The 22,001-nt window shown below is 39.4% G+C and overlaps 1 protein-coding gene across 19 annotated transcripts in view; it reads right to left on the minus strand.

Moving 5' to 3' along the window:
• cep112 (centrosomal protein 112) overlaps positions 1 to 22,001 on the minus strand; it is a 125,303-nt gene that overhangs the window by 14,778 nt on the left and 88,524 nt on the right. For 15 of the 19 annotated variants that reach the window (XM_047800660.1, XM_047800652.1, XM_047800655.1 and 12 more), the window contains 2 exons: positions 13,603 to 13,665; positions 9,644 to 9,793 (listed from right to left, as the gene is read on the minus strand). The exons of 2 other annotated variants lie outside the window; for them this stretch is intronic. In XM_047800660.1, coding sequence (XP_047656616.1) covers positions 9,644 to 9,793; positions 13,603 to 13,665 — 213 coding nt within the window. The remainder of the gene's footprint in view (positions 1 to 9,643; positions 9,794 to 13,602; positions 13,666 to 22,001) is intronic. 2 more of the 19 variants (XM_047800658.1, XM_047800651.1) reach the window with 1 other exon arrangement.

Consider the following 22,001-nt stretch of genomic DNA (forward strand, 5'->3'; position numbering starts at 1 on the left):
GGGAACCTGAAAATCCAGGAGTATATCTGCAGTTGCTTCTTGTAATGCGGACGGGTTGATTGTTAAAGGTTCATCTGCAGTAGACTCGATGATGCCCCTTCCCACAGCCACAACTTTAAGAAAAAAGGCTATGCCCTTAGATACACACTTAATGCGAGCAGATGAGTGTACCACCGGAGCCAAGCTATTAGTGATGGGCAACTTGATGAAAGTAGCAGTCAATCAAACACGTAAGGCAAAGCCAGTTTATTACTTCTATTCCACACAGCTACTGCGACAACAGCTGTACGTCTCTAAAGACAGCTGCAATCTCTGATGTTTGGATTTGCGAAATGACAAAGGACGGGGATAAGAGGAGTCCAAGAGCGCTAAAGAAAGAGAAAGGAACAGCAAAAGAGGTGGAGGGTGCTGGAAGAGATTTAAAGGTTTGCTTCATTTCTCCCTTAGCACAGCTGGATATAAAGGAGGGATTGGGTTTGTGTGTCTTTAAAGCTTTCTTTCTTCCTTCCCTCCTTGCTCTCTCTTTGTTTTGTTCTCTGCGGTGGCTCCGGTGCTGTGAAGGCCGCTTACATGCCTTGCCTTTCAAACAATAACAGTTCAATACCTCCCTCCTCCCCCCCAGCTTCTCCCGCCAAGGCCTGTCCATGCCAGCACGTCCTTTAGAAATCCTTGAACAGACTCAAAACACAAAAGACAGTTTGTGGCGAGAGAGGGGAAAAAAGTGACTATGTATAGCGTGATATAATTAAAGTAGACCTGATGCTATAAAGCTCTGCACCAGGGAAAGGGAAAGAAAAAAAAATAGAGGAAACATATTTCTGGCTTTTCTGTTATACTTGAGCCAGCATGTAACATGTAGAGGGAATTTTTTTTTTTAGAATTAGTTAGAAAAGAAAAAAATGGGAAGGTATGGTGGTTGATCCAAGCACTAAGTGACAGCAGAAATGAATGAAACAGGCTGCACAGTGTGCTATTGTCCTAGAAAAACAGAGGAAGAGAGTGACAAGTTTCGAATCTTTTCTAAAGCAGGATGCTGGAATGTTATCTTGTGCTACTTCCTGTGAAGTTCAGGCATCGTTTTTCTTTGGGGGGGAAATTGCCTTGAACACTCATCACTCTTCAATTATCTCTTTCCCACACCCCCACAACACATGGCAGGCTCAGATCCTTGTGGAGAACGTCACTGTTATTCGCTTGGGTCTGTTTTTGAGGTTGGAAAAACAAACAAGTACAGTGACCGGAAAACAGTCACACTGCATTCTGGGATTGATACACCTGCCTGTCTTAATGAAATATATGTTTACATCAAGCTAAGAAAAAGAGAGATAAGATTGCTTTTTGGGGTAAAAATTTATACATAGATTTTACATGTTCTTCCCATTGTTTGTGACTTGATCGCTTAATCCTTTGAACAATTCCAAAAATTTGAAGTCATTCCATGATTACGTGTAATCCACAAATGGTTGGGTAACATTACAAGAGCCAGAGATGCCCATCAACTGGGACAGAACAAATATTTAGACAGAAACAAGTCTAAGAATACAGCACATTATTGTATCTTGATTTCTTGATTTGATATATCTGCACATCAACAATAGAAAATCTATCAAACATACAAACAAACAATTAAATATAGCCCACGCTCCTTCCTCTGAACAAGCGAGGCATTAATTTCCAATCAGAAGAGGCAAATAAATAAATAAACAGACAGACAGACAGACAGACAGATAGATAGATAGATAGATAGATAGATAGATAGATAGATAGATAGATAGATAGATAGATAGATAGATAGATAGATAGATAGATAGATAGATAGATAGATAGATTTCTCCTAAGCACCATGATCTAATACACCAGTAAACCAGCAGCTTTGGTACAACACATTTAATGTGAACATTAACAGAAACGGTTCACTTATATATATATATATATATATTCTTTTCAACATCTATGAAACAGTGAGCTCAAGAAATTTCAACTCCTCATTGCCCCATGTTTGGATATACTAATACATCAATAACTTGGAATATAAAGAGCTCATAATATAGTAACACTTAAACTGTGTGCTGTCTGCTTCAGAAGGGGGCACATTTAAACAGATCAGTGAATGAATCAGAATGAATCATTTTACTGAATGGATTCAAATATACCGAGTCATTAAAGACTTCAGAAGGCATACTCTTAATTACACCCAAATGGTTATAATACTAGTGAGGTGAGATAAGCTAAGTGGCTAACATTAGACCACTGTTCATATGGTTAAACAAGCTGGATAAATAATAATGCTGCGTCCTATCATGCATCATTACTAATTTGAGTGTGTTTGTGTGTAAGTGTGTGTTGCTCGCCAGAGCCTTACTCCACTGGCTGAACAGTGCTGCACAGTACATCATTCACAGTAGCAATTACACTACATCTCTCTCTCTGCTCTCTTGTGAAGGCTCGAGTTGGGGGGCAGGCAGCCTTTTCTTTTCTCAAATCTGTGAGTCAGAGCTACAGTGCATGTCAGGACACATTTTCAGCTCAGGCATGCTTGAACCGGAGTCTGTCTTCCCACAGCTCCACACTACAACTGCCTAAAGGAAGCTGAATGTGACCCGAACCCCGTCAGCTACCATCTGCCTGAGCAGACATGTGGGACCCGTCGGATTACAGAGACTCCTACTGAGTCATAGTTTACAGTGCACTGAGGAGAAGCACATCAGTGTGTGAGATAAAGTGGGAGGTGTGTGTGTGTGTGTGTGTGTGTGAGAGAGAGAGAGAGAGTAAAAATGGATTAAAAGAAATCAGTGATGAGAGTGCTTTAAAAGAGAAAGCAGAGGATCTCTGTTCTCAAATCTCGGCAAATATTAAGGAGCACATTCCACAATGGCTCAAAACCAGAGACAGATTATTCTACCACTGTATCTGTAATGACCAAATTTTGGTTCATTTAAACAGCATTTTACTAGCAAAGATCATATGCACATGATCATTTGCCAGGAAAGACATTTCCTTTACACAATGGAATTTGTAGAATTTAGGTTTTAACCACTTGAGTTCATTTTACTTGTTGATCAGTTTGGAAGTGAAGGAAAGTCAATCATTGTTACTCCACGTTGATATTCCACCTGCTACCGATTCACTGTTCCAGTATCAGTGTGTCAGTGTGTGGACAATATTTTTGTTGAGTTTCAGTTTGGTTTTCACTGTTATTGTAGAACATTCAGGTGCATTAATTATTATTATTTTTATGCTGTCAGTCATGTATATGAAATTATACAGTCAGTTTTTAATTGACAGCAATTCATGTACAATTGTTACTTATTAAATCAGTTAATACTTCTAATGATTTATCTAATTTTTATATTTTTATAAAGCTGCTATTTGACAAAATCCATTGTTTTAAACAAATGCTATAGACATAATTCTGAACTGATTAATGATTTTAGTTTTTCCCCTAAAAAGGCACGTTTTGCGTTTTAAGTACCATTTTTGTACCACCAAGAACAGATGCTGTTATTACATTTAAGAAACCCATGATTTGAATTGTTCACCTTGTAAAAAAAGTAAAAGCTTTTGTAATTCGACATGTTAGCTTATTTGTGCACACTTCCAGTAAACTCATAAAAGTCCATGTGTTAAATGGGGTAACAATCATCTGCCTAAACCTGAGAGACTTAACCTTCTCTTACATCATACTCTTCATGATTCACAATATCTAACTTTTTGACAGATAATTATTTTCTTTTATCAGATTATCTGACATACAGATGCGATAAACAGCTGGGCAAAGAAGCAGACATTAGCCTTTCAAAACTGGGATGTCGCCATTGTTATTTATTCAAATGTGAATGACAAAATCCATTATAAGCTTTCACTATTATTTCAAATCCTCATTTAATAGAAAATTCAAAAAAACCCCACAAACTTTATGTACCATTTTCAATGCCGTTCATTAGGGAATGTGTGACAATGAGTGTCTTGATACACATGTAGGGTTCTCGTAAGTTGAGACCTTAGCCGCTCTACCTGTGTTGCTTTACTTTCCTCAATATTTACCTGATAGTTTCCAAGATGTTTGTACAGCATAAAAGAAATTGCCATTGCTGGAATTTTTCTAGCATGTAAAATTCTTCTTCTTCTTCTTGTTCTTATTATTATTAAAACCCTACCATAATAATCGATCCACTCAAAGGGTAGTGGGTTAACACAAAGTTACGTCCATTAAGCAGACTAAAGAATCTGCTGAAGATCATTGTGCGTAACTCTTCCCAACAGCAATGCTGTCAAAAATACCACCACCATCACTGCAGCTGTTGGAGCTAGGTGTGACCGACACATACATGCAGCCCTACCCAGAAGTTAAAACAAAAACAAAACAAACATTACAAGCCAGAACCAGTAGGGGAATCATTATGATTATGCTGGCTATGAATGTAACATGGAACCTTACTTTAATTTCAATTACTGAAAGTGGAAGGGGGCGATAAATAACTGTGTGATTGGACTTTACAGGTGGGTCTTAGAGGAACTCCCAGGACTAGATGCTAAAGTGATGACAACAACTTGTTTTTGAGGGAAAACAAGAGTCAGGAATGGATCATTGTCACCAGTTTATTGACAACTTGTTCTCTCAGCTCAACCAGCAGATCGTAGTGAAACGTGGCTCACAGCAGGAGGACTGGAAGGGCCAGCTGGGTGCCTTGTGTCTGACTTACATAGGCTTTGAAACTGCAATGGCTGCTCGCTCACTCACCCACACTCTTTAATTTCATTCACAGCCTTTAACTTAGAAAATGTAACACATGCTAATTAAGCTGTTAAAAAAAAAGAGAGAATGAGATCTGGATTTATTCTAGATTCACTATCAAAAGAGTGTTACAGTGTGCAAAAGAAATGCATAAGTGAGATTGGTTCAGTAAAATCGTAATAAGTGCTAATCGGATGAAAATAAAGAATGGAAACACAAGCAAAATACTGCAGAAACTGCATTATGAGAAAACTGTTAGGAAATAATGAACTGAATGGCTTAACAGTTGGAGAAACAGGCCAGGCTTCAAGCTTCCCTAGTTAATGTACAGTAGTGATGCTTGTTGCACAAATCCTGCATGGCAATTGCTACTATATTTGCATAAACTCTTTGAGGATCCCTGCTAAGACCATGCATGAACTGTTTTTCAAAAAAGGCGATTGTTGTCAACCTTCCACACCTTTCACTCCACAGTGAAAATGAATATTCCCCACTGGGTGTTCTGAGTTTGCACCTGTTTCTCATGACTGGAGTTGAGCAACAACACAGCAGCATGCCACAGCAGTATACTGTATGTACACACTACTGATGTGTTCCAGCTTCACATGCTGTTTCTTTTGTTCTCCAGTCATGCTTTGTTCTCTAGTCACAAACGTTGTTCGTATTGTCATCTCTAATTGTCATTCCTCTTGCTTTTGTTACAGTCATGAAGTAAGACTGAAACAAATGAATAATGCAAACAAAATATTTTCACTAATTGTTGTCTTTGGGCTTGGCTGCGTGGGTATAATTTGGCTCCATGAATATTTTGTAAGTGTGCACCTAGTTTTGCTGGCATGTATTTACACTATGGTGGGATCTGACATGTGAATTTGTTTTGATTGCTTGTCAGTTTGTTCATAAGTGTCCTACATAATTGGTACAAGCCTTGCTATTTACCCATGTTTTGAAAATCATCCCTGTTAGGCATAGTGTCATATTTGCATGCTGACTGCTTTAACTCGATGTTTGAAGAAGTATTTATGTACTGGTAGTGCTGAAAATGGGGGGGCATATTAAACAGTAGCAGGTTTTCTCTAGGCCTAGAATTGATGTCATAATCAACTCGTGGACTGCAGCAGAGGTGTGGAAGAAGCAATGTGTTTCACCAAACCAAGCACCTGTTTAATAAACATGACTCATTGTGGCAGATCCTCTGTTTCATCTTATCTAATACCATGTAGCTAGGTAAAAGATTTAACAGGAGGTGGCTCAAAAGAGACTGACACATTTTTAGGGTTAGGGTTAACCCTAATCCAAACCCTAAACCCTAATTCATTTCTCCTGCCACGTCTGAAAACTGTCATAACGATGTGCCTTTAATATAGGCAGTAAGAAATGAAGCATGCAGAAAAAAAGTGCAACATTTTAACAGTGTGCTTATGTTAAGATTTTGCAATAACAGACCCAACCCATGAACTCATTCATTCATTCATTCATCACCAGAAACCTTTTCATCATTTTCAGAGGCAACATGATTTGAGTAAATTTATGAACCTGCTTTTATTTTGGGAAACAGACCCAACTAGGAAAATTATAGCATACAGATGCAATCAAAAATGTCCGTGAGATTGGTTAAAATTTCTGGGTTCCTGAGTCCATGGTGCTGTTTAAAATTGAACAATTATAAGCAAAAATCAATAAAGGTAAAAGGCAGACCATTAAGAGGTGACTGCATTCGCAGTGCAGTCGTGTTATTTGTTTATCCAGACTGTCGCGGTAAGTAAGGAATTTTTATGTAACTGGACCTTGAGCATATAATCTGCTGCTAGTGGTAGACTTTCAAAGTAGTCAGTCACTGTTAATCCAGCTGAGACAAAAACAAACCCAGACTCTCTAAAACCAATGTTTGGGGTTAACTCACTTCCCAGGATCGGTTCTTCTAGCCACCTGTTCAGGCTCATAACAAAGGGATGATAGAAGTCTAGCCCAGGGGTACAATAGGCAAAATGATAGTGTGTCCTAGTGCATCAACACTAATCGTACTACAGTGTATTTGTGGGTGAGCTTGCACAACAGGGAATGGAGGCTTTGTGTTTTATGCAACTTTGTACTGAGAAACACTCATGACATAGGAGTTAAGGCGAGAACCAATAACAGAGTTCTCAAAAAGAAAAATGGGATGCCTTTTGACCACAAGACATTACTTAAACTGATAAGAGTTTCATGATCCCTATTTTCAGACATATGTTCTTGTTCTTGCCTGAGAGAACCTGTTATTGATGTAGATGAAGCGGCGCCAATTAGACACAGCTTTTAATGTCACGTTGAAGAAGGTTCTTGAAGTTCAATCTCCGCTCTCAAACAAACGTGCCAAGCCATCTTTCCCAAGTTGGGTGGCTTGGGAGTAAAGCTGACGATAGCTTATTATCTGGTAGAGTAATTTGAGATGAATGCTGCCACTTTAGACCTTTCCCTTTGTCTAATATAGATGACTCGGGTTGAGAGAACTAAATCCATTAGTAAATCTGGCTTACTTGAAGTTGAAGTTTTAATGGTATGTTACATTTTAAACTACTCTATGAATGAAAAAATAGATTCTTATAAATTGAAGCAGCTTGTTTGGGTACATACCCACTAACCCATTCGATTTTTCTCTTCTCTGCAGAACCTAAACCACTGACTAATGCACTGATGTATCTGCCTTAAAGCCATGCACTTTGGAGACATGCCACTGTGTACGTAGGAGAGCACAGAGAACGTTATATAAAGGATGCAATGCCTGTTCATGATATATGAACTCCATGGTCTCTAACCATTTGCAAACTTGACTTAACCCCCCCCCCCCCCCCTTTTTTTTAGGTTACTACAATTATGTCTGGTACGTTTGTCCCAGAAAAGTGTGTGATTCGAAATGCAGCACAGGTAAAGGGTAATCGGTAAAGACATCACAACAACATTTGCTGAGCTTTTATATCTGGCGCAGCATGTATAAACTATGCTCTGTCTTTTAGCACTCACCAGTGACTGCCAGTCTCCCAACTTGGGTCTGTATTTACAATAAACCCCAGTTGTCTTGTCGTCGCCAACTGCTGTGTTCTTTGCTTTCGTGGCAGCATGGACCTTTTTGTTTGTTTTCATGTGCGAGAGAAAACACAGCCATGCAAATAACATAGCTCCGTGCTAAAGCCAGCGGGGTGTGAAGTGAAGCAACCACATGGTGCCATTTCTCGCCTTAAGGACCTTTCAGAGAAATGCAAACAATTAAAGAAATGAGAAGAGCCACCTTTCTGGAGATTTAGGTTAAACACCAAGGTGAGAAAGGGACATCTGATATGAGTTGCTCTGCTCACAACAAACATTTAAGGATTATTGCACTCAAATACACTAGACTTTGATGTTCATGTTTTTCCACCCCTTTCATTTTTTTTTGTTTCAGGACTTTGGCTTTCATAATCTGCCTTTGAACTGAGCAGTCTGGAAATAATATCAGCCTGCAATAGTTTTTCTCTGACTGTCTATGATTGTCATATGTTTTCGGATCTCCCTTCTATTCTTAATCAAACTCTGTCTCTCTGTATCTCAGTGTGGAATTTAATAAGCAGGACAGCTATTAATTTGTGCTCCATTAACTTAGTAGTTAACTTATGAGGCCTCCGAGTGGTTTGTGCATTCAAAACTAGCACTTGAGCGTCAGGTGCTAAATGAAAAAATATCTCAAACAGAAAAGGCTGAAGCGGTCATGTTCGACTCGATGAGACTTATTGTAATATAAGCAGACTGCTGGTTATGCTTGAAGAAGTCTGGATTAGCTACAAGGTACCAGAAAAAAGTTTTTTTTTTTTATTCTTAATGAAAGAAGTGGATTGTGAGGACACTCCTTTACCTACTTTAAATGTGCCGCAGGCGGTTCTATCTAGACATACCTAGAAAAAACGATCGGAATGTAGACAGTGGGACACATTTATTAGTTTACTCTAATGCAATTCCTGTTTTCTGTCTATTGAAGGTGCACCAGGTTGTTACTTGTGCTATCTTGTCTATTTACTGCACCGTACACAAAGTTTCGAAATTATCATGTCTATCATCATGGACATCATTAAATAATGGTCTTTTGTTAGCTATGGTTGCTGCTGGCAAGATATGTGGTTCAACTGGGTTATGACCATCCTAAGCCTTCTGAAGGTATGTCATGTTCATAACATGAATAACAAATTACAGCTCTTCAAATACTGGCAAATAAACACTGTGTGAACGACTGTTTTGATGCAATTTCTGAAACAGTAGAACAAAGCAGGTTAACCTCCACTTAATCTGCTAGCTACTCAAGCCGACTATGCCGAGATTAAAGTCAAAACAAATCTACCATGCATGGTATCTACCATGCGTATTTGTTAATAGCATAAAAATTTGTGCTGTCATGGTAAAATTCCTAGATAACCGATTTGAGTATGTGCTGAAGAGCATCATTATAGATAGTACAGTGTGTGATGGGTTAGAAGATACATTGCAGTTTGTGGCAGTTTGGTGTAGAAAACAGAAACTTGTCAAAGTAAATGGGTGAATTTGCTGGTGTTTGTTTTGCAACCAGTCAAAGGCCGTGTAGTGTCTGAGCCTGGTGTGCGAGTGTGTATGTTGTGTGCATACCGCTCAGCCACTCTACTAGAATGCCTTAATGGCTGGCTAATCTTGCTGATATAGCTGATCACTCATAGGATTCTTCACCATGACATCATATTTCTAAGCCTTATAGAAAGAAGACCTTTGTGAGGGATATACTGTTATACGAAGTCATGGTACAGTATTGTACAATAGAATTATTCAGATCCACTTAGCTTTGGATTTATATATTAATGTGTGTGTGTGTGTGTGTGTGTGTGTGTGTGTGTGTGTGTGTGTGTGTGTGTGTGTGTGTGTGTGTGTGTTCACCTTGCTGACACGATCAGCATCTCGGCTGAGCTGTCTTCTCTCCTCCTCCCAGTGTGTACGTGCTTCCTCTATCTGGCGCTCCAGAGCCAGCTGAGTTTGTTTGCTCTCATCTTTAATGGAGAACAAAGTTGTTTGCAGCTCTGCCATTGTCTAGAGAAGCACACACAGAACAAACAAAACACAACGACACTTACCATGTTTAGATGCATGTCAGTAATCTGATAATAAGAAAACAATGGGCCTACGTGTTAGTCAGTGAACAACCGGAATTACTTTTAGTAACATTGCTAGCAGTGAGGCTATTAGATTCATGACATTTCACAGGAACGTGGTAGCAGCACCACTTTGTCAATCAAACACAGCATATATTTTAATCTGACATGTTATTTACTGCTCCTAGTTATCTATAAGACATTTTTTAAACACAATCTTACTTTCTTCTCTTGCGTTACACTGGATATAGATCAAAAGTTTGATTGTTTTTATTTTATGTTTGTGGCAAATATCAGCTTAACCAGATTCATAGTATATACAGTATGCACAGAATATGCTGATCGTTGAGTAAATCGGGGAGTTTATTGGGGTAAACAACTGAACATGCCGGACTACTTAACATTCTTGTTGAAGATCTAATCTTCTATCATTTCTTTCTACGTGTTCCCCAAGAACAATTCAAATCTCTAAAATCCAAAACACATAGACTTGCCTTATAAACACTGATTTACATAAGCTTCATCATCATACTGCTTGAACTTAACATCAATCTGTACACATCAATCATGACAGGTGATAAAAAAGGGGGAGTGGGGGCGTATGGGCTGAAAAAGACAGAAAGAATGCCGCAAGTTGTTAAAATTGTTGCATGAATAGATGTTTAAAGGAGTGAAACTTTATCTGTGATGCTGCAGTCAAATGAAGATTTTATTTAGACTGGAAGGCGAAGAAAGGCAAATGTGAGCCAGAGGCGGCTGCTTTGGGCTAGACTGATAATTGTTTATCGTGTGCAAACTTTCAGCAGGAATAATTTGCTTGAAATCCATTCATTGTGTGGGAGTAGGGAGTGAACACTTTAGAGCAGCCACAGAGCGAGAGATTAGGCTTATTTTGTCAGTGGGTGGACCACATGAAAGCAACAAACACTACATTATTATGGTAACATCAGTTCTCTTGGTAATAATTATTTTGCCATATAGATTCCCGCATCTATTCTTCAGCCTGGAGGCTCACAGCCATCCCTGCTTTCTTGTTATTCCTGTAGCTTTCCTCTGATATTTAGGCTCTTTCTAGTGTAATTGCCTCAGCTCGCATTCTGTAATTTCACAGCCACTGTTTAGGCTGGGAGCAAGCACACTTCCTGCTGAAGCCAAATGAGTAGGGTTGTTGCTCTACAGCTTGATGACTGTGCACTTCAATGCCAGCTAACCAGGACTCAAGTGCGTAGGTGCAATGAAATAAAGATCCTGTAATAGAATCAACAGGCACTGGTGTGTGAAGTGACTTTTTATTTTCTTTCTATATTTCATCTCAGATGCTCATTATTCTAACCACAAAACAGATGCACCTGAATAATGTAAAATCAGAAATCTCTATGAAGTTCCCATCATATCTGAGTGATAACTGCTAGGGTCAGTTACTCCATTTCAACTGACACTGAGCCAGTGGTTTACATATGCACTTTTGCTTGGACTGCATCTTTTCTTAGCCTCATCTAAATGCTAATCATTAGCTGGAATGCTGCAAAACATGAGAGGGTCAAATATGGATTTGAAAATGAATCTTCTTTGCATGTGCACGGTTTGGCAGAAAGACATGTTGTGAAAAGTTAAGAGTGCTCACAGCACAAGCCATGCTGCCCTTGATGCTAATGCATAGCCTGGTGCATGTTTAATTGGGTTATTACACATGCAACTGCATTGCCCTGGGGCAAAAAGGAAAGCTAATTCTTGATAAGAAGGCAAATGTTACTTGTAGAATGCTGGTTAGCGGTTCAAAGGCCACACAAATACACATAAGCTTCTCACAGTGAGATTCGAGGCAAAACAGATCAGGGTGTGTTAAACATCAGACAATAATAACAGCTATGCTAAATCCTATTTAATGTTTAGGGTGCATTTAATCAGACTTTAACCCAAACCTCTGCTTTCCCACAAAGGTGTGGCAGAGGGGGAAGAGACTTGTTTGTTCAGCTTATGACAATTTTAAGCTTTAAAAAAAATCGTGAGGGGGTAGTTGGGAAAAGGAGGGGTTTAATGGCTTGTGTTCTCTCTACAGAAACATTGCATTAGACAAAAGATGGGCAAGTGTCCGCAAACCCCGACTCGTACACACTTGCACGCTTTTATTTGTTGTCGTCCGCCGTTGTGTAACTTAATAGTCAGCCAATTTCACACATCTGCTCGTCAACCTCACTTTGAACCCTGTGTGTTTTGGGGTGGGGTGGGGTGATAGGGTTCTCGAATAAAGTGAAAGAAGAGAAGGAGGGCACAAAAATATAAACAAGAATGGGTTGAGAGTTAGGTAATGAGGGGGCAATTATGTCAGATAAAAATGCCTTTGGAGGTTGCAGCCTTGCAACGGGAAGAAATTACCCCCCCTCGAAACATAAACAATTTGCGGGAGTTCAGCCAGTGTGTTAACCCGTGCAATCTCACCCACTGAGAGAGGGATGAGTGGAATAAAGAACGTGAAAACTAAGCTTTAGTATAAAACCCACAGCTTGATTCATGAGCAGAGAGAAAAACCCAGGCTGAGTTTCTTTAACGGTTCTCAGTCTTTACAGATTAAATCTAATGTTAACCACATGGTTGGTGGGGGTGAAGGTTCCAGGGAGACAAGACAGCATGTATGAATGGAAAGCAAAAACAAAGATTGATGTACACATGGTTCTAGTGATAACTATACTCATTTTATTTATTTATTTATTTTTGCCTTTCTCTTACATAAGATACTATAATCATCCCTAATTTGTTAATTATCACAGGTGTGTCTCATGAATGTTTGTTCTGAATACATCTTAATTTGAAATGGAAATACAGTGAGGGGAAATAAACATAGATCTAATTTTTATTGTTATTTGATCTACTTCCTGTTCTCTGGCAATAGGTGCCATTATAAAGGAAGCTGCCACTGGTTGGGAAGAGGTCACGCAACAAGTCGCAATCATGGGCGCAATCATAGACGACGTTATTTAATAAGTGGCTTGAGAATATGCAGAAGAATAAATTCTATTCATCCCTGAAATGGTGCAATGAAATATAATATCCGGCAACAAACTTTTAGACTAATGATAAAGATGTTAAGAAAGAAGCCAGCAGTCACTTGAGAAAGAGCTGCAGGACAACCTACTGTAAAAACAGCGGGTTACATAAAGGACAATAAACAATGAACTCCACAGCAATCATCTCTGTTTCTACAAAATCTTTTGAAACAAAAAACATATGGTACTGAAGTTATGACATACCCAATAAAGGCTCCTGAATGTAGAGATGTATATGTTAGAGAAGAATTTAATCTCCTCAGACAAAAACTGAATATATTGAGGTATATTAAACATCAAAACCAAAATGATCTATAAATGAGCAGTAGAAATAATCCCGAGTGGATATCTCATACAAACTCATTACATCATTGTAGGAAAAAAACGTCTTTTGCTTCCAGGAAGCTCTCAATCTTTGATTTCCATTAAAAATGTTGCATATGGAACGCATGGATTTTTGAGTATGGAACCCTGTGTACATCACGAAGACATGAAGACAAGAAAGCTTAGTACTTTAGACACATTAATATAGCTGACAAATAGAAATAAAGGAGAGGAAAACAGAAGTATAGGAGATCTGAATGAATGTGTATTCACGTTTTAATGATGATTACTTTATATATTTTAAATAATTTAACACAAGAAACAAGTGGGAATTCTCTACAAAATGGGTTTATGCCTTTTCAACAATCTTTAGGTTTACCTGTGCAGACTTAGCAAGCTTCTGGGTGTATTCCTTCTCAAGCTGCTTCAACCTGCTGTTTGCCTGAAATGATAAAGATGGAAAAAGTGTGGGTGGAAGAGAGAGAGAGAGAGAGAGAGAGAGAGAGAGAGAGAGAGAGAGAGAGAGAGAGAGAGAGAGAGAGAGAGAGAGAGAGAGAGAGAGAGAGAGAGAGAGAGAGAGAGAGAGAGAGGCATGAAACCTAATCAGTTAAGAGGAAGTGAGTGCACAGAAACATTGCTGTGACCCCTGTGGCTGGCAGGCATACTGGCATCTTCCTGTCTGTAGCATGCCTTAGAGGACTGACCATCTTAGCCAGTATCAGGAAGACTTTGATCCTTAGCTAACTATTCATCACTTTAAAGAGAGGATAAAATCTACAGAATCAGCTGTAAAAAACAAAAGTATAAAAACAGCATCAAAATCCATAGAAGCTCTATGTACAAATAATGATGTAACCGGTGTGCAAACAATTTCCCCAGATAACTGTTATAATTTTATGGGCAAGTCTGATTCATTCATTGATTTACTCCTCTTCAAGAGGACTTGCTGGTCAGGTTTATAGTGCAGTTTGCAGTCCATTACAGGGTAACAAACACACATTCACACACTTATTCACACCCAGGGACAATTTATGCTGATCAGCCATAACATTAAATCCACCTGTCTAATACTGTGTAGGTCCCCCTAATGCTGCCAAAACTGCTCGGACTCCTTAAGCCTGGACTCTGCAAGACATATAAAGGTGTGCTGTGGCATCTGGCACCAAGATGTTATAGCAGCAGATCCTTTAAACTGTGTAAGTTAGTTGTGAGGTAAGGCCTTAACGGATTGTCCAGCACATCCCACAGATGCTCAAAAAGATAGAGATCTGGGGAATTTGGAGGCCAAGTCAAAACCTTTGTCATGCTCCTCAAAACATTTCTGAAAAATATTTGCAGTGTTGCAGGGTACGCTCTCCTGCTGAAAGAGGCCACTGCCATTGGAGATTATTGCTGCCATGAAGAAGTGTACTTGGACTTTATCAAAGTTTAGGTGGGATACTTAGGAAAGTAACATCCACATGAATACCCGGACCCAAGGTTTACAAGAAAAACATTGCCAAGAGCATCACACTGCCTCCACCAGCTTGCCTTCTTCTTATAGTGCATCCTGGTGTCATCTCATCCCCAGGTAAGCGACACACACCTACCTGGGTGTCCAGAACCTTACACGATGCTTCTACCACATCACCGACTGTTCACTTGCTACCTAAAATATTGTATTCCTTGACAAGTGCCATTCATGTCACCATTCATTGGTTTTAAAGTTCTGTATGATCTGAGTCGCATCACCAATCCATGTTTGGGAGTTTGGAGAACAAAACCTGGAGGAAATATGCTGGAAGCTGAGGGTTAAAATGGTGGCCCTTGAGCTCTGAGATAACAACAACCCTAATAACTGCACATATCTGTAGTTAGATTAGGGTTCAAAGATCAAATTTCAAACTGAAAAACCAAAAACTGCAGACTATAAAAAGGGTAACCTTAAGGCATCATTCAAATGCTGTTAATCAAATAAATGAAATCGTTTTCCTTTTCCATTATACTTTGCTCTTTGAGGTGGCTACTACTACTACTACTACTACAGACTGATAAATGAAGATTGGATTTCACACACCACAGGACCATTTAGAAAAAGGATCATTTATGAATAGCAGAGAAATTTACAATTGTCTGGAGGAGCGGATCGGCTCAAAATGGTCAAGATTATTACTGTGGTCCATGTTAAATTTTATGCCTCCAGATAAACTGCATAAAATTCAATCCCCACCCCCCACCCCCCTCAGTTTGCTTTTCCACCAGTATCATCACACTAACTTAAATAGCTTGACACATTTAGGAGTTTTCATGTCATATTCATTTTCTCACATAGCTTGAGGAACAGCGTCGACATCTTTACTCACAACGTGTGTGTGTGATTGAGAGAGAGAGAGAGAGCCATGTCATGTATTTACAGGCCCAGGAGGGAGTGTGCAGTGTATGTGTGCAGTTGAGTGTCAGCGGTGATGCCCTGCTGTCAGAGTTGCTTTCCGGATAGCTGCTGAACCACTGAAAAGACAGATATAAGCCTGCAGCAGGCATCAACACCTGAACCACCATTTAAACACATATGCACACACAACAGAACCCAGTGCTGCTAAACCAGCTCTAGCCTCATCTCTTCATACTTCTTTTTTCTTTTTAAATGACTATCCATCTGTCCCATGTGGATATTCTACCTGATGAGAATGAAAACAAAGCATGAACAGAGACAACAGGGGGGTGGACGGCAATGGTCATAAAAAACAAAACAAAAAACAACCAAAACAAAACAAAAAAAAACACAGACTGGACTTTCTTTGAAGCCTGTCAGCTCCTTGCGTTGCTATAGAGACTGCAGTCTTGCCTGCTGTTTCATTAAGCACGCTGCTAGATAAATGTGTGCGAAATGTGTGCAGAGAAGAAAAAAGTAAAGAAAAAAACAACAACAATGGCATCATAATCACTTACAGGACATCTTATGTGGTGATATGATGTAAAAGCATATATCCAATAAGTAAACTAACTTCACTCAGTTTGCTGCAATCAGTCTTTAGCATCAGATGGGAAGAAACTTTTCAAGCAAGATGTTGCCTCAAGGTGAACTTTTGGTGGATTTTCCTCAGTGATCTGATTTAGCAGAGATGTTTATTCCATTCAATTATATTTGACAACAAACGTTAACACAAAGTAGCTTCATAAACAATATTCCAAATATAGGTTCAGAGGCATAATGAGCAAGTAAGAAGACACAAGGCAAGAAAAAACTCCCTCAGATGACAAAATCTAATGACACGCCTGTTTTAAGATAAGATAAGATATTCCTTTATTCGTCCCACAAAGGGGAAATGTCTCTGTTACAGCAGCAAAAAATATAAATAGAATAAAGGATAAAGTCAAAATATAATATACAGTATATTCAAAAGACCTGACTATAATCTGGCCATATTTAAGCATGTCTATCCCTTCTGACATCACTATACAGTAATACCCCGAGATACGAGTTTAATTCGTTCCGTGACCTCGCTCGTATCTCAAATTGCTCGTATCACAAAGCAATTTTCCCCATTTAAATTGATTGAAATCCCATTAATCCGTTCCAGCTCGCAAAATTCCACTCCAGTTGTTTTATTTGTGTGTTTTAAATATATGAAAAATGTACAGTACCTGTATTTATAAATGACAAATATTGTATAAAAACATACAGTAATAAAAGAGAATGTTAAAAAAAATAAACTGGTTTTACTTTACAGAAGATGTGCACGGAAATTGAGAGCGGAGTAAACAGTTCACTTACTCGCTACTGTACACTCTTAATGCTACCTAAATGGAACTTAACTAAACTTCACTAAAATTAACGAACTTAACTGAACTTCATTGCTACAATTTCTGTTTCCTATACATTAATATTGCTTAATTTTGTTCATCGCTTTTCTCTTCACTTGTTTTACCTTTTTTGGTCACTCTTTCCTCATTAACATCTGCCGATCCTTTTAATAAAAACCTGTCCGGTCGGCATATCAGATGCGGTGTAGTCGCACAAGTTACAATTTTTTAACGGATCCAACGCTCAAAACGGATCCGAAAATTACGGATCCGCAGATGGTCGGCACCTCACGCAGCGCCTTTGCGACTCTCCATAGGAAATGAATGACTTCCAGTTTATCGACCGTCGTTTGTCATGTGCAGTGGAAAGGCGTCTTTAACTGAGTGAGATGCGGGAAGCTGAGGTGGGGGAAACAGAGCACAAGTGGTTGTTGGGGACCTTTGTTTCGGCGGCGGTGGCTCGGATGCTCATATTTCAAAAATCTGCTCGTATCTCACAGCAAAAATTTGGTCGAATCACTGCTCGTATCTCAAAAAATGTCAAAGCACTCGTATCTTGAGGTATCAATGTATTTAGGCTTCATAGTACACATACTGTATTATAGAAAGGTAGGGCTGAATATTACTCTACATTTACTTGCATTTATTTTTAATGATTATTGCTGGTGACCTAAGTGGTGACAAGCTACATAGATAGATAGAATGCCGACCAATATCCACTGTAAACACACCTAAATTAATTGAGGAAGTCCTTCTCGGCACTAGGTGTGGTGACAACATCCCTGATAATAAATGCCAGCAGGCAGAGAGAGAGAGAGAGAGAGAGAGAGAGAGAGAGAGAGAGAGAGAGAGAGAGAGAGAGAGAGAGAGAGAGAGAGAGAGAGAGAGAGAGAGAGAGAGAGAAAGAGATGCTAACATTTTTTTTTACCAGATGTGCAAATAAGAAGTGTGACTGCTACTTGAGCGGCATCTCCATTTTATTTCTGATCCCAAAGAGACCACAGTGCCACCCACTTGTTTTCTACTAGCTCAGAATTCGCAGGTCCAAGCTCCCTCAATGAAATGTGCATTTGTTGCACCCCTTCAACGTGCATTTTATCCATGTTTATCTAAACGTACTGCTACTTTAATTGAGAGGGCAGAAAATGGTAGGTTTCAGGTGACAAAATCGGCAATGATTAACCGTAAATCTTGGCACCTCTGCTTAAGTCCCAATTGTTTTACTCCACCAAAATAAAAGGCTTGTTTGATCACACAACACGCAGACAGCAAATACGTAGTTTGAGTTTGGTTTAAGCCAATATGCACTTGACTATAGAAATACAGCCAATGGGGAACACAATTAATAATAAACCAAGCTCTTAACAGAACAAATAAAAAAGGCTCTCAGCATGCAGATATAGCCTCAATACTGTGTGTGTGTATGTGTCTGGGGTTGAATACCTGTGCCCTGCTCAAGGTGTCTCTGAAGTGCTATCAGAAGAAGCAATCACTTAATAATGCTGGCGGTGCAGCTTTAGAAGTCTGCAGAACAACGCTGGCAGTGTATATAATGATAGACTAGAAACTGTGTAGTGAAACCTAATTAACAAGCCTAAGATGGACCGCAGTGATCCTGGACCAGGATGCAGGGCTCACATAGATAAAATAAAAAAGTATTCAGCTATGTGTGTATATTCTGTAAAAGTGTAATTGTGTTTGTATGTATGTGTATAACTGTGTATGTATATGTGAATCTGTGTATTTATGTGTAGATGTACATGTATTTACACTAGCAGAGTGAGCTTTCTGGCCTCATTCTCTAAAGATGACATTAAATGCTTTGGTCACTCTTGTGCATCCAGACTCGAAATGCCTTTGGTTTTATTAAGCTTTTTCCCCCCTTTTTATTTAGTCAGGTTCTTGTGGTGGGAAAAATATAGCATGTTCGGACATGAAAAAACAACAAAAATAATTCAGGATGTTAAAAGAGAAAGAAAGAATGAAAGAAATCCAAGCAAAGGAATGTTTTCAGAAGAAAGCTTATGAAACCGGCTTATTGAAGAAACCGCTCGCAATGAACTTTCAAATATTTGCATAGCCTCTCTGATAAACGAGCGACTCCGGCACATAGACTAGTGAAGTATGTTCTCTTAATAATTACAGACTACATGTGGGCACCTGACAATCACATCCATGTGCTTGCTAAACATCACAATTTAGTCCCTCCTCTGCTATTATAATAACCTCCAGTCTTCTGGTGTGTGCTCATTCAGCTACAAGAGCATTAGTGAGGTCAGTAACTGATGTGGGGTAAAGACGCCTGGGGTGCAGGCAATATTGCAATTAGGCCCAAAGGTGTTCATTGGGGTTATAGAGTCAGAGCTCGTGCCACTTCAGCCGTAGCTAACCAAGTCTTTATGGAGCTTACTTTGTGTGCAGTGGGGCATTGTCATGATGGAATGCTTGGTTTAGTCTCAGGGAATTCATATCTGTGTGCTTTCACCTCTGGGACAGCATTGCATGGGTCTGATGGTCAGCTGTCCATATACATTTGGCCATATAGTGCCATAATCTTTGCATGGTGTGTCACTTGTTCTCTAAACACTACTGATATATAATACTTTTTTTTTTTTTTACATTTTGGTTTGTACCCACTTGAGATGTTTTATAATGAATTTCCCAAATATATGAACCAAAAAAACAGAACAAAAAAAACAAAACAGTGACCTTGACTAGAATAGAGAATTCAATAAAGATGAATAAATTAATACATGAACCAATGAATGAAAGAAACGGGACACGTACCACAGTTCAGGGATTTTCACACTTGTAATAGTTAAGCCCGAGTTATTATAAACCCTAGGTAAACAGAATCCTGGGTTATCACATTTCACACTGCTCATACTTCACCCATGGTTAACAATTCATTCTGGCTCTTCATAATTTTTCTACATTTCTAAACCCTGGCTTAATGTTCTTATTTGCATATTTGCATGTCGAGTCAACAACCGTAACTAGATGTGATTGGATATGACCACTTCTTAAATATCAGCTTGTTTAGCACTTTCATGTTATATACCCGAGGAGATATTGTCATCATTCACAGCTTTCTATTCTTTTTTGGCCTTTTTAAATTTTGTCATGACCAGGTGTTTGCTAAGCATCTAGGTGGAACATTCTAACGCCACACATTGTTTCATATTGTACATATTGTTCATATTGTTTGTCACCACAATGCAGGTCTTCAGAGCTGGGTTTCATAACCCGTCAGGAGAAAGCGGTGCTAACCCTACTGCTGAAGTGTAAAGCCTTCCAGTAGGCAGGGTTAAATGTAGGGTTTTGGAGGGTTCCTCCTGGATTAAGCACTGTGTGAAAAGTGCTTGGGATTAAAACCGCTCCCTTCCACATACATTAGGTAACCAATGCTCTGACCTGTCCAGGGAGACATTACTGGCAGCACTCGTATCCAAAGAGCACGGCCATCTTTGCTCTGTTGGACGATTGCGCCATTCACTCTATCGTGCGACATCTAAAAGCATACACAGGTTATGATGGGCATTATGTTTAGACATGATGACAGGTACAACCTAAAACGTATATGAATGAAATGTGAATGAAAGTTATGAGTAAGATGAATGTAATATTTGTATTAACCAACTAAGACCTGGTGTGCATAACAATTAATGTGCTTATTTCAGGCCACAAAAGCCTACTTGAGTCGTTATGCCCCAAATCCCTGCTCTTGGATTTGATTTCCACCCGAGCCTCAGAAAAGACATCTGCTCAAGTCTTTAGGCCAAAGCATTTGCTTTTTTGGCCATAAGGAGCCAGGATGATCTGAAGAGCGTCCTGATTGATGACCTACAGGGGTGCAGCCGGGGCACGCTCAACAAAGCATATATTAGACAATCAATAAGAGATGAAGGGTCAACAGCGCCGGTCTGCCAACGAACCTTTTTATCAGAGGGAGATTACCATCTGGCTTTGTGATTAGAGGTCACTTCATATGTTCGTGACTTGTTATACACCTTTCTAGCACTTTCAATAAAGAAAGCTTACACTTGACACTTTACAGTAGCTGCTGTTCCAATAGGGCTAAGCAGTTTGTGTCAAAGTTGTGCCTGTGTGGTACAAGAAGACACCCGCTTTGGCTTGGGCAGATGTTCAGTATATTCCTAAAACATCAGTTGCCAGTCTACAGCAGTATCTCTGTGTCACATATGCACTGGAAGCCATAAATAAGAAGAAAGGAACTGGCACACTTGCAGCATCAACTTTCATCTCCACACAAAAAATGAAGACTAGAATCATCACATCCATCCAAATATGCCTGGCTGGTCTAAATCTGATTTTCTGCTATTAAGCCCTATTTCCCTGCCTCAATCTGCAACTGAGAGGTGATAACGGTACGTCTTTGATCATTTTCCCGCCCCAATGTTATGCCCAATATAATCCATGACCAAAAATAATGGGATTTGGTGCATCTCCATATGGCAGAGAAACAAACTGACAAAATTAATAAAGTTTGTGTGTGTGTCTGTGTGTGTGTCTGTGTGTGTGTGTGTGTTTGTGTGTGTGTGTGTGTGTGTGTGTGTGTGTGAGATGTGGGAGTAGGGGGTACGGGGGAAGCATAAAGTGGAGGAAAACGCCAAACAAAGTCAAACCCGCTCAAAGCCCCACCTGCCCATCAATCTGACTATAAAGCTGACATGGAGAAAAATACTGCTAACACTCCGCAACAAACAAATAAACAAACATGAATTAAAAAAAAAAAAGTATGGCATCCAAACTTCGGCTGGAATGACAGCTGACAGCTCCACCGAGGGAGAAGCGCTGCTCAGTGATGTAGATCTGTTTAAAGGAGAGCATGTTTTACAGCATTTCTCTCCGAGGGTGGCAAGTGTGTATGAAGAGCTGCTTCAATCTAATCCCTGCTGTCACAGCTGAATCAAAACCTTGTTCAGATGCCACATTCGCAACAACAGGTGCATGATGTGGGTGTAGTAAAGCTGC

Source organism: Tachysurus fulvidraco, chromosome 15, assembly GCF_022655615.1.
Source record: "Tachysurus fulvidraco isolate hzauxx_2018 chromosome 15, HZAU_PFXX_2.0, whole genome shotgun sequence".
Taxonomy (NCBI): domain Eukaryota; kingdom Metazoa; phylum Chordata; class Actinopteri; order Siluriformes; family Bagridae; genus Tachysurus; species Tachysurus fulvidraco.